This window comes from Nilaparvata lugens, chromosome 14, assembly GCF_014356525.2.
Source record: "Nilaparvata lugens isolate BPH chromosome 14, ASM1435652v1, whole genome shotgun sequence".
Classification (NCBI taxonomy): Eukaryota; Metazoa; Arthropoda; class Insecta; order Hemiptera; family Delphacidae; genus Nilaparvata; species Nilaparvata lugens.
The window spans coordinates 11,137,397-11,151,531 of NC_052517.1; the positions used below are offsets into that span (position 1 = coordinate 11,137,397).

A 14,135-nucleotide genomic window follows, 5' to 3' on the forward strand; every position below is an offset into this window, starting at 1 on the left:
TATCTATCCTATGCTATTAAACGAGCAATTTCTGTTTATATGTTTGTATTTCACCGGGTCTAACGATTCTCACGAACATAGTAGGTTTATAATATAACAATTCTATTGCACTATGTCTCATCCCTGGGAAAACTCGCTGAAGGACATTGAAAGGATGATTATTATTCATCCTTGGAAAAACAGCTGATAATAATTATTATTTCGTCGTCTGTTGATGATGGAAGTGAGTGAGCGAGTTCATGTGTGTGGGACTGTGTCAAAATTATAACTCAGCTGTTGAATTTTTGTAATCATCCAATCAGGTACTTAGTGCCAGTTGCAGAAAAGCCGGGTTATTTTCAATCCTTATTAATTCCAGTAGATCCATCTTTTTGAAATGGTCTTCTTTGATTTGAAATTAATCATGATTTAGTGATGTAAAATTCCCGGGAATTTAAGATCGAGGAAATATTCCCAGGGAATTTAAGGGAAATATTCCCAAAAATCATAAATTCCCGGGAATTTATGGGAACTTGAGGAAATTTATGATTTCTTTCATAAAAAATAACCGAAAAAGACGTTTTTTGTTACACAAGGTCTCAATCACCTATTATACAACAGATTTATGTAATAGCCTAAATATAAGGATGAATAACTTATAAATTGTAGTAAGTTCAAATAAAACAGTAATTTGAAGTTCATAGACTGAAAGGAGAAATTGGCACTCAATAAAATCATCCAATTGCACCACTATTATCATGCTACTTTCATGTCTTACAAGTTGAATAAGATTTTTTCACTTACTAATAAATGCCTGTAGATCAGGTAAACAAAGTCAACAAAGTATTGAGTGTAGTTTATCTTTCATTGCATGATTTTATTCAATTTCTCCGCACAAAAATAATTGAACCCCTATTAGAGTAGAATATAAATCAAAAAAATTAGAAATTATAAATACAGCAGAATAGGTTAAACTAAAACAAGAGCATTCTCGAGTTTAATTCAATATTAAAAAGAAAATAATTCCACAGCTCACAACCTTTCAAGAGTCATTAAGGCTCACTTAACTTGTAATAAAATCACTTAATCACTTAACTCATGCTCAAATAAAGCTATAGAGGGAAACGTTAGAACCCAATTTGTGACCTCGCAGTCCTTTCAAGGATAGTAAGGGAGTAATCATATTAAAAGTCCTCACTCCTACCCCCTGTGTAAAAAATTACATTTTTTCGATTCATTGTTGTTGAGTAAATAACCCCTGAAAGTGCAAAAAGTTGGAAGAATAACTGTCTTTTCAAAGATTTTACACTTTTAAAAGTCACAAAACTCTACTGTACAAAACTTGTAGGAAATTTATCTAGCTTCATTTTTACTCAATTAGCCATGTCGCTGAAATGCATTGTTTCCCAGTTACATGCGTGTCAGCCAGAAATGAAAAAGCAACTTTTAAACTACCCTCATCCCTAAAGCTCAAGGAGTAGGGATGAGGACTTTTGATATGTTCACCCAACTAGTTCAAACAAAGCTGCGAAGTCAAATATTGTGTTCCAAACATTCCCTCTCAATTTCCCTGACAATTGATCTATTGTTGTTAAACTGAAGATTTCACACTCAACACTATAACGGCTGCAACAATCATTGGGAGATGCGTAAAATAGTGAGACCATAGATGAAATTGAAGAGAATATGAGGAGAGCATATACATGCTCTATGAACCCATGATTAGCAAGGATTTTTTCAATGAATCATTAAAAAGTTATAAGGCCAAAAAGGTGTAAAAATCGGAGCCGGAAGGGGTTTTCTTCAAAATGTGATACCTTAGAGAGCTCATACCTAGAAAACTATGAGAGATATGGAAAAATGTTGGAAATGAAACTTGTAGGATAATTTGTGAGCTTTAATATAATGATTGTGTTCGACAAAAATTTCCGAAAGGCACATATTGTTCGAGATATAATATGCAAAAAACATAATATGGCACTTTCAACCCCACCACCTTATTTTATTAGCACAGGGGGTAGGAGTGGGGACTTTTGATATGTTTACCCCCCTTACTACCCTCAGAAGAGCCACGGGGTCAAAAACTTCCAAAATTTTTCCTCTATAATCTTTCATTGACTTGACTATACGAGTATTTGAAAGCCAGTGAGTGAGTGAGCAAAAACAGGCTCAAAGTATGATGATTTATTGATTATATTGAAGTAAAATATGAGTGGGATTGATCAATTTCAATCAATTTTATAAATTCCCTTAAGTTCCCATAAATTCCCTTAAATTCCCAAAATTTCTTGGCCTCGGAAATATTACCAAATCATAAGTTCCTTCCCACTGGGAATATTCCCGATCCACATCACTATCAGGATTAAAATTTAACCGGCTTTTGTGCTACCGGGCCTTTGTGAGGGAGATTTTTGCATACCTCTGGGAATTAATCTCAATTTACTGTGATTAGATAGAACATTTCTGTATTAATGTTATTATAATTTCTTGTCTCGTAATAAATTTGTTATGCTTTTGTACTCTACAGCGAAGCTCGGTCCCCCGATATTACTATAATAAAGTAAAGAACTGGCTACTAGATACACGCACGAGATAGGAAAATTATGTTTGACGCATCATCACGAATGAAATACTGGACTGATTAACTTGGAATTTTGATTATAAATTCTTAATTAAATGAGGATGGTTCTAGGCCTATTCAAAACTCTTCAAGATTCCACTCGGTCAAGTTTTAAAATAGTCCCTTGCGGAGCACGGGTTACCTGCTAGTTCACCATAAAAGATTATACAGAGTGAGTCATATGTATGTGAATAGCCTACATAATATGACTCACCTTTCATACGAATTCCCTTCATTAAGTTGAAGACAGTTGTAGATATAATACTATAACTTTCAGGATAAGTATAATCGAATACTCCACCTTTTGAAGTACAAAAAAATGTCAACCCCTCATAAGGGGGTGACTTAGGGGTTGTAACTAATATTTAAAATGTAAACACCCATTGTGTGGTACATCATTATCAATTATATTTCATGACTTTGAATAAGTATAATTTATTATTAATTAGTAAAGATTCCGCAATGATTTAATTTGTTAAGGTGCGCCGGTTCAGGGTAGCATGCCGCCCCTGGCACCAGGAGGGGGTCTCATGCATCAGCAGCGCGGTGGAATGAAGGGCGGACCGAGACACGGACCCCCAGGCCCCAAGCCCACTGTCGAACCCATGCCGTTGAGAGAGGCTGCTATGATGGTCAGTGCTTTTCAAATGAGTCACATAACTAGTGACACCTTGGGTTGGAGAACCCGCTCAAGAACATACTTTTGTATTGTAATCTTTGAAACCCGCAACTTTTAATCATTCAGAGTTAATGAAAATTATGAAAACAGCTAAATATTCTTTGAAAAGTATAATTTGACAGGAGATTTCATTGAGGATCCTATTTGAAATGAAAAATTACTCTGTCTCTTCGATATCTTTGGCCCTCATATGAATCCAAATTATTTTTTTAAATGAGGTGGTCAAGTATACATTATTTCGATACAGTTCCAAGAGAAAAAAATGAATGGTGACAACCGCACATTGATATCTCAACCCGTATCAGTTTGTTGATGTAAAAGTTGTAAACTAGTAGTTCTGCGAACAGTAGACCTCGCTCATGAATACAACTTTCAATCTGATGTAAAGGGCCAGTACAGTAAGTACAGTATATTGTGAAGATTTAGCCATGATTGTCATCTATTATTTTCTCCATTGAAAGTGCTAGAGACACTGTTTCCAGTGACACCGGACTTATCAAGGAGTACTTTTATATCAAATACATACCTTTTAAATGAAAAAGACTAAGAAATTGTCAAAAAACCACAGATTTATTGATATTCAGAAAGACCGGTTTCGGTCATTATCAGAGTTTATCAGAGATTGACAATGGTGTAATTACCGAACCCGGTATTCAATAAATCTGTGTTTTTTGACAATTTCTTGGTCTTTTTAATTCAATGTTAATAATTACCACAATATCAACTTCTGAACTACACAAAAAGGAAAAAAATTACCTTTATACCTTAACATAAAAATTTTTTCTACAACTGCGCAGTATTGGACTCTAATACAATAAAGATTTTTTAATATAATTTATCAATTAATTTGTTAAATCAATATAATAATAATTTAAATTCAATTTAATTATACTATCTAATCATAATAACTTATTTTATGATATATTATTAGAATAAGATAAAGCAATATTAGTATTATCTGCAAAATATTATTAGAATAAGATAAAACAATATTAGTATTATCTGCAAAAAAAATCTGGCAGGAAGGAGAATTGAACCTGTGTCCCACAGAGTGACAGACCGTGGTCTTACCGACTCGCCCACCATGTGCTCGTAACAATAGATGCGAAAAAGTAAGGCAATGAATCGCTGTATCTTCAAAGACACATCCTTTCTGGATTGAGGTTAGTTTGTTTTTTTAAATATTACAAAAAAAACCCAGAGGTTTTATCAAAAATCGTTACACATACGTTTCTGCGCCTTGTTTCAAAGAACTTGCATTTCATCCAAATCGGACAATAACTGCGACTGTAACTGCGGTACAAACAAACAGACGAAAGCCGATCGAGTCGAAACTAAGACCTCAGCTTCGCTTCGGTCAATTAAGTTGTATATTAACCAGCTGAAATCATGTGTCAGTGCATGAAGGTCTGTCTGTGTGATAGCTTCCAAACAGCCTCAGCTGATGATATGAATGAATGAATAGGAAAATTGTTGTAATTCAATGAATTATTATTCAGCTGACTAAATGGTAAATCACAACACATTTTTTTCTCATGCACTTTCAATGTTATTTCCATATCCTGAAAAAGGACGAAGGAGTGAGTCAATTTTGTTGTTCAACGAACTTGTCCTGTAAAAAGGTTCGGAGAAACCATTTTCAAAATTTGAAGCTGATTGATCAGTTCTTTCTCAAGTTATTGTAGAACATACCAACAGACGGACAACGACTTTGGCCTTCAGTAAATCAAAACTAAGGCTCTCTCTAACGCTCGTTCAATAATGTTATTATTCCAATATGTTTAATCATCTTACACGTATCTCTTTAGAAAATGAGACATTCATGAGCCCACCTAATCTACATAATATTATTTTAACATTTTCAATCATCTCTCATCACGTTCCTCTTTACAAAATGTTGCTTCTTCCTCTGTTTCTACCCTGTTCCTCTTTAGATTCTTATTTCTCTTCATATTTTTCTTTCTCTCTATCTTTTCCTCCTTTCTTTCATTCTTCGGTCCTCATATTCTTCTTCTTCTTCTTCTACTTGTTCTTATCTTTTTTCTTCTTCTTCTTCTATAGATTTTTGTATGGTCTTCCATTTCTTACTTTCCTTGCCCTATTACCTTAGGTAAGGAAAGTATTGCTTTCCGAAAAAATTAAGGTACCCCAATTTCTATACGTTTCAAGGTCCCCTGAGTCCAAAAAAGTCCCAAGTCCCAAAAGTCTCAATCAACGGAATGACTTGAAATTTGGAACTCAAGGTCCTTACACTATAAGGATCCGACACGAACAATTTCGATCAAATACAATTCAAGATGGCGGCTAAAATGGCGAAAATGTTGTCAAAAACACGGTTTTTCGCGATTTTCTCGAAAACGGCTCCAACGATTTTGATCAAGTTTATACCTTGAATAGTCATTGATAAGCTCTATCAACTGCCACAGGTCCCATATCTGTAAAAATTTCAGAAGCTCCGCCCCGCCCCATTCATGCAAAGTTTGATTTTAGATTCCCAATTATCGGGCTTCAAAATACAAACGAAAAAATTCAAGTGGAAAGATTGAGCATAAAATTCTCTACAATTACTGTTCAGTAACATTATCACCTAAAATTGAAAATAAGCTCGAAATTCGAGAAAATGTGATTATTTAATTGCAAAGTTTTGGCAACTGTTGATTCTATTAAATCATTCACTATGAAGAGATAGCAGACCTCGTGTGTCATCAGCGTTATTTTCCTGTCACCAGCTGGCTCAGATATTTGAATAGTAGATTTGAGATGCGCGGGAACACTAGCGTCAGGTGATCAATTTTCATAACGGCAAGGAAAGTTGTGTGAGTGCGCCACACCAGATTTTTCAATTGAGGAATGCTTTTGTAAGAAAAATTCTATTGGTTCTTTTGAGAATGTGTCTCACATTGTTTTAGTAATTGTTTTTGACAATATCTTCTAGTTTTCATTTAATATGATACGATATTAATTTGCCAACACCTAAGTTGCACAAAAGCCTGTTGAATTTTAACCGTGATTAAATGCTACGAGAACCAATCTGAGAAGTATTATTCTTCTTTTACTTCATCTTCTTCTTCTCTGGCTTATTCTTTCGACTTCTTTTTCTTCCTTTCTTCGGTTTTCTTCTTATACAGTAGTTGTTCTCTTCTTCTTCTTCTTCTTCTTCTTCTTCTTCTTCTTCATCTTCTTCTACTCCTGTCTTCTTTTTCTTCTTCTCCCTCTAATACTACTTCTTCTTTTACCACTAATTCTTCTAATTTTTCTTTCACAACTTGTTCTTCTTCTTCTTCTTTTGTTCATCCTTCTTCTTCATCATCATCATCTTCGACATTTTTTTCTTTTACCACAAGGAAGTACATCCAAAGAGGCCCAGATACAATCTGCTCTCAACGCTTTCAAATATCTCAAAACTATGACCAATCTCAAGTCGAAACTAATGTGAGTATTATGTTTCTTCTTATTCTTCTTCAACATCTATCTTCTCCTTCTTTTACATTATCCTTGTTCTTCTTTTGTCCTCACCTTCCACGCCTCCTCCTACTTCTCCTTCTTCTCCTCATATTTATTAATAACAGTGATGATAATTGAAATGTGATGATGATGTACAAACGAACAAATAAATAAAATATATTCTTCTTCTTCTTCTTGTTGTTGTTGTTCTTCTTCTTCTTCTTCTTCTTCTTCTTCTTCTTCTTCTTCTGTCTTCTTCTTCTTCGTCTAGTGGTTCTCTCTCTTTCTCACACACACACACACTCTCTCTCTCTTCTTCTGTGTTCATCTCCTTTCTTCGTCTTTTTCTTTTTCTTCCTGTCCTCTTCTTCTTCTTCTTCTTCTTCTTAATTTTTTATTCTTATTATTATTATTTTCTTCTTCTTCATCTCCTGTGTTCATCAGCTGTCGTCTTCTACTTTTGCTTCTTATTCTTATTTTTCTTCATCTTTTTATTCTCCTTTTTTCATCTCTTCTTCTCTAGTTTTTTATATTGTTCTAGTTTTTCTTCTCCATTTCTGTGTTCATAACTTTTTGTCTTCTCCTTCTTCTGTCCAATTCTACCTCTTCTTCTTCCTGTGTTCATCACCTGTATTCGTCTCTTTCTTCTTCTTCCTGTCTTCTTCTACTGGATCTTCTCTCTCTTCTTCTTCTTGCTCTTCTTTTCTAGTTTTTTTGTGTTGTCTTCTAGTTTTTCTTCTTCTTCTTCTGCTTCTTCTTCTTCCCGCTTCTTCTTCTTCTTCTTCTTCTTTCCGCTTCTTCTTCCTCTTCTTCTCTTATATTCTTTTTCTCTAGTTTTTGTATTGTATTCTTTTTCCACAATATTATTGTGTAATAATACAATATTTAGGAAAGAAACCTTGTTCGAAATTGTTAGATTTTACTCTATTTCTGTCCACTTTTGTCCGTAGGAAATCAAGTCGTTGCCGTCGAAAACACCAGTCTCAGTTCTGCAAGAGCTGCTGTCTCGTCGCGGCACCACGCCCAAGTACGAACTGGTGCAGGTGGAGGGGGCCATCCATGAGCCGACGTTCCGCTACCGCGTGTCGGTGGCGCCGGATGTGGTCGCCCAAGGCACCGGGCGCAGCAAGAAGGAGGCCAAACACACGGCGGCCAAGGCGGTGCTCGACTCCCTCATTGCCGGAGGAGGCGGAGGCGGAGGAGGGGCAGTGGTGGTTGAGGAGGAGGAGAGAGTGCAAGTGTGAGTAGAGGAGGCATAGAGAAACAATAGCTTAAGTAGATATCCCATGGTATAGGGCGTTTATGTCGCAACTTTTACTGTTATCTCAAGCTGATATAGTCCACGTAGTTCTTTCCTGTAAAGCTTTATGACGCTGGTAGTCTCTCATATTGTGCCGTTCATACACTCTTACCCGGTCAAAACTGTAAAAATCGACAGTGATCGGCTTGAGATAACAGTAAAAGTTGCGACATAAACACCCTATACCATGGGATACCTTCTTACGCTATTGCTTCTCTATGGTAGAGGTTTCAAACATCGATTTTTTAGTATCAAAGGTGGAGAGGTGAGTACCTCAGAACTGCTGACGTGATGATTCGTCATTTGTATATTTCCTATACCATACGTTTAAAAGCCGATTGATTCTTAAGGCTGTGCAAAAGATAAAAATAAACTTTCTACTGGTGACATTTTTCAAATTATTTCGATTTATCAAGCTATCAAAATGAAAAAGTTTTCTCAGGAAAACATTTTTTCCCCCGATCATTGCTTTTTGAGATATGAGCGCCTAAAGTTTAAATTTTTGGGATAGAACATTTCAAGTTCGGTAAGAGATAAATCCTTGAGATTTAGAGGTTTAACTAGCCTATTTCTATTTTTTGTAATATTATAATATATAACATGTACTTGTATAAAAAGTATCAATGTTCTTGTATCCTTATGAAGTGACTTTTGTCAATGCAATTATTTTGTTCGTGACAATAAAACATTCTTTATTCTTGATTCATGGTTTTGTTGATCTAGTAAAACAAAACTTTTCTGAAAATATCAATTTTTGAGAAAGTTATTCAAATTACCAAAAATAACTCAACTAAAAATTATTTTTGGTAAATTTTAGTAAATTTAATAACTCTCAAAAATTGATATTCTAAGTCTATATTTTATTGATTGATCAACAATACCATGAAGAATATATCCTTTAAATTTCAAGGATTTATCTCTTACCGAATTTGAAATGTTCTGTCCCAAAAATTAAAACTTTAGGCGCTCATATCTCAAAAAGTAATGATCGGGAAAAAACGTTTTCCTGAGAAAACTTTTTCATTTTGATAGCTTGATAGTATACAAATCGAAATAGTTTGAAAAATGTCACCAGTAGAAGGTTTAATTTTAGCCTTTGCACAGCCTTAAAATCACTTCGCTTATAATAATGGACTACTTGATTCAAATAAAAACAATATGAAAACTTTAGTATCATTTTTTCAAAGACTTGAATAGTACTTTACGTAACAAGTCCGGTAACGATAATTTACCGCATAAGTATGATTGTTTCTGCCCGAAACGTAGTTGAGGCCAGAATTATCATACGAATGCGGTAAATACGTTACCGTACAAGTTACGTACAATATTTTTTGTCATACTCATCTGAGAAAGAATAATATTGCTGAGAAACAGAAATCATTACCTGCTGCTGCTCGAGTTTTACTGCATTCTGTAAACATGATCTAACTCGTAACGCCTAATGTGCGAGATAAATTACTTTTAACATGAAGAGGAGAAACCCATTTCTCCCTCCACAGTTTGTAGCATAGTCACAGACGGACATCCTGCGCACAATTGGATGCGCCGTGTCATTTCGCTTCAGGTTCTTGTGATGAACACATCTTCGTAACATACACAAACATATCACTTTGGAACATTGCCAGTGGAGGGGAGCGAAGCGTTACAAAGCTCTCTCACACAGACACAAAAGAAGGAGAATGCTGCTAGGTAGTGGGAGAGATTAGTGGAGGATAGAGCATCCTCTCCGTCTTTGAGAAAGAGCCATGTTAAAAGAAATTTATCTCGCACTTAAGTTCATAATAGAGAGACCCATCGAGCTCAAATAAAATAATAAAGGTCTAAATTATAAGATTTCAGATGAGTTCTTATAACTTGAAACTCCTTAAATGAGCTCTTTAATATTTGAGTTAGGATATTAATTACTCAGATGTTATTATTAGGACTCAGTAGAGTCCTAACATACTCGACTGTAAAGAGAAATAATTATGGTCTGTATGCTGTAATGAAAATCACATTTTTTCTTGTTCTGCAAACAGCTGTTTACCGGCTTGATTTAATGCATGGAAAACAGCTGCAATTGAGTAAATATGGCAAAAAACAGCTGTTTTACATCCATGAAATCAAGCCGGTAAACAGCTGATTGTAGAACAAATAAGCATTATGATTCTCATTACAGCATACTATACTGTAATAAAATCATATGATTTCTTTACAGTCGAGTATGTTTCCTAGTTCCAAATTAGGAACAGCAAAACTGGGACAAAAAGCCGCCTTTTAGCGCTCCAGGTGGAAGTTTTGTCAACTACAATCAAGAAATTCCTGATTCGAAACTTGTAAACTAGGTTATGTTTATAGAATGCATGTCAGCACAAGCAGGTGATATTTTCTGTTTCCCAATTATTCTTTTCTAGATTATTATGACAAAAATGGTATAAGTTACTTGGACGTCGACTCGGCTAACGCCTCTACTAGAAACATCATTCTCGCCTGCAAAAGGTCTCTTCCCGTGACTTGAGATACTATTAACGACTAGTTTTAAAGCCGATTTTTTCCTTTATTATATATAATTATTCATTAGACTTTGTTATTTATAAGTCTGCTCACAAACATTTCAATTTTCATCACCTGATGGTATGATTATTACCGGAATACTGTTTCTGTACAAATGCAGCATATAATAGAAATACATATGAAGCATCAGCTGATGAAAAGCGAAATACGCGGGTTTGTTGCGTGTAAGTCTGTATGCACCATTAAATGCGTCATTCTATAATATCATACCACACTGTATTCCTCATACTCACTGGTCATCAGCTCAGGCTAACAGAAAGTTGAAGAAAAACTAGATACTCTTAAGAAAACTAGATATGTTCGCGTTTTCATAGACACCCTAGAAGGGTAACCATGATTAAATTTTACTCAAACCGCATGGGACTTCAAAAACTAAAGTTCATCAAAATTGATTTTCTCTTCAAATTTCACTAATTTTTGAAAAGTCATAACTCAGTACTCATTGGAGATAGAGAGTTCCGAATGATCTCATTTTTTTCAGAATTTCATATTCTAGAAAAAAGGCGAGAGCAAATTTTTCTGTCCGATTACGAGATGTGGCAGAAATAGCTGAAAACTGGAAAATGAGCCGAAAATACGAGGTTTTTGGGCCACCCTGTATCTAGCACAAGGAAATTTTGCATGAATAAGTTGGTTCTGGACTTCTCTTATGTACCCAACTAATATACTAACCTCAACAGAGTCAGATGAACTACCCCAGAAAACTATTACCTAATGTTAATATTATAACAATTAATATTTATTCAAGTTGTATGTTTGCAGGAGTCACAACTCGTCTTTCGAGCAACAGAAAATGATGGGGAACCCGATTGGTTTGCTGCAAGAGCTGTGCATGTCCAGGCGTTGGCCGCCCCCGAGCTATGAGACGGAACATGAGGAGGGACTGCCTCATGAGAGACAGTTCACCATTTGTTGTCTTGTATACAAGTACAAGGAGATTGGTAAGTAGTGAATAAATAATTAAATAGTAATTGAATAGATGATTTTTTAGTGATGATAATATTAGTGATTAATATTATTATGAAATTTCTTCTATGTTTTGGGTTTGAAGCATCTAAATTTAAAATCTACTTAGTGAATATAATTAAGGGCTGAAAATTTTTTCAAGCGAACAACTACCTACAAGACTTAGGGTAACCGTTCACTAGAACCGTATTCAACCGATCCGTTCGGCCGTTGGATCGGACGAATCTGCCGGCCGTTAATTCGGAGGAACACGGTCGTCCATTGGAACCGTTTTCGTCAGTCAAGTTCAATATGTTGCTGGTTGTCAGAAAGTGTAGTGGCAAGCTAGTTAGTAGGGAAAGTCATTCTTCTGTGTGTGTTTACTCACAAAGATAAAAATAGATTTATAAAACAGAACAAAAACAGTCAAAACTGTGAAACAATTTTGAGGTTAGGATGATGGTGTCTCAGCTCGACTTCGGACGGATAGAGCCGGAAAATTCCATTCAATTCGGATCGAAAACTTGATCGGCCGGAGACGGCCGTGCACGGACGTATGAGTCTGTTGCAATGGACGAGTATCTTCAGCTTTCTTTGTTGGGGGATCGTTCGGACGAGTTTGGTAGTTTGCTAGTTCGGACGAAATCGGTTCCAGTGGACGGCCCACCTTAACCCATTTCGGACTATGTAAATTTGGGAGAGGAATAGCACAAGGTTACCTTATTTTTTCTCTCCCTATTACTTTGATGATTTACTTTCTGTATCAATCAATAGGCACTGTTAAATAAAGTGAATGTAACAATTCATACACCCAGGTCAAATAGATTAATTATTAGAATAGCGGAGTGATCACTCAGGCCACCAAATTGGACTTTTGAACAGGTGAGCTGTGAGAGTGATGACCGCGTAGAGACTGATCTAAGGGACAGAACATTTCGAGGTGCGCTAGTGAAAGTTTGTGTGGAGAATTATTATTCCTGGAGCTTATTTCCGAACAAGATCTTTAATAAATAAAAATCGACTTTGGTTCTGATCAAATTTATACCTAAAATAGTCATTGATAAGCTCTATTAACTGCCACAAGTCACATATATGTAAAAATTTCAGGAGCTCCGCCCGGTCTATGCAAAGTTTGATTTTAGATTCCCAATTGTCAGGCTTCAGATTCAATTTAAATGAAAAATTTCAAGTGGAAAAGATTGTGCATGGAAATCTCTACAATTGATGTCCAGTAGGCCTAACATTTTTACCTAATATTGAAAATAAGCTCGAAATTCGAGAAAATGTGATTATTTAATTGCAAACTGTTGGCAACTCTTGATTCTATTAAATCATTCACTATGAAGAGATAGCAGACCTCGTGTGTCTCCAGCGTTATAGTCCTGTCACCAGCTGGTTCAAATCTTTGAATAGTAGAATTGAGATGCGCGTGAACACTAGCGTCAATTTATAAATTTTATAACGGCAATGAAAGCTGTGTGAGTGCGCCACACCAGATTTTTTTAGTTGCAAACCCCAGATATTACCATAGAGAAAATATAGCACAAAAAAAGCATAAAAAATATGGTGTGGTGCACTCATACAACTTTCCTTGCCGTTATGGGAATTGATCATCTGACGCTAGTGTTCACGCTCATATCAAGTCTACTATGCCAGCTGGTGACTGGACAATAACGCTGGAGACATACGAGGTCTTCTATCTCTTAGTAGTGAATGATTCAATAGAATCAACAGTTGCCAACCGTTTGCATTTGAATAATCACATTTTCTCGAATTCCGAGCTTATTTTAAATTTTAGGTGAAAATGTTACTGAACATTCATTAATTGTAGAGATTTTCATGCTCAATCTTTTCCACTTGAATTTTTTTGTATCTGAAGCCTGATAATTGGGAATATAAAATCGAACTTTGTCTGGAGCTCCTGAAATTTTTACAGATATGAGACTTGTGACAGTTGGTAGAGCTTATCAATGACTTTTTCAGTTATGAATTTGATCAAAATCGTTGGAGCCATTTTCGAGAAAATCGCGAAAAACCCTGTTTTTTACAACATTTTTGCCTTTTCAGCCGCCATCTTGGATTGCATTTGATCGAAATTGTTCGTGTCGTAGCCTTATATTGTAAGGACCTTAAGTTCCAAATTTCAAGTCATTCCGTTAATTGTGAGGTGAGATATCATATACACAGACGCACATACACACACACACATACACACACACACACACATACACACACACACACACACAACACACACACACACACACACACACACACACACACACACACCACACACACACACACACACACACTTGCATACAGACCAATACCCAAAAATCACTTTATTGGACTCAGGGGACCTTGAAACGTATAGAAATTTGGAAATTGGGGTACCTTAATTTTTTTCGGAAAGCAATACTTTCCTTACCTATGATAATAGGGCAAGGAAAGTAAAAATGAATGAGAAAGAGCCCGAAAATATCACGTTTACCATAGTTACTACAGCTGTTGAGACGTATTTATTTATTTGTGGATACAACCACAAATCATTAAAATATGATTGGGAAGGAACAACAGGCTTGGCCCAAAACTATTCCATTCCCAAATTTTCATAATTA

General features: G+C 35.6%; 2 protein-coding genes across 5 annotated transcripts in view; one reads left to right on the top strand and one right to left on the bottom strand.

The window, feature by feature from the left end:
* Positions 1-14,135, bottom strand: part of LOC111058137 (sodium channel protein Nach) — a 475,868-nt gene that overhangs the window by 337,716 nt on the left and 124,017 nt on the right. The window lies entirely within an intron of this gene.
* The window catches only part of LOC111048269 (RISC-loading complex subunit tarbp2), a 46,846-nt gene that overhangs the window by 10,004 nt on the left and 22,707 nt on the right, over positions 1-14,135 (top strand). For all 4 annotated transcript variants that reach the window (XM_022334144.2, XM_022334143.2, XM_022334145.2 and 1 more), the window contains exons 3-5: positions 3,080-3,231; positions 7,673-7,962; positions 11,338-11,516. In XM_022334144.2, the coding sequence (XP_022189836.2) occupies positions 3,080-3,231; positions 7,673-7,962; positions 11,338-11,516 (621 nt within the window). The remainder of the gene's footprint in view (positions 1-3,079; positions 3,232-7,672; positions 7,963-11,337; positions 11,517-14,135) is intronic.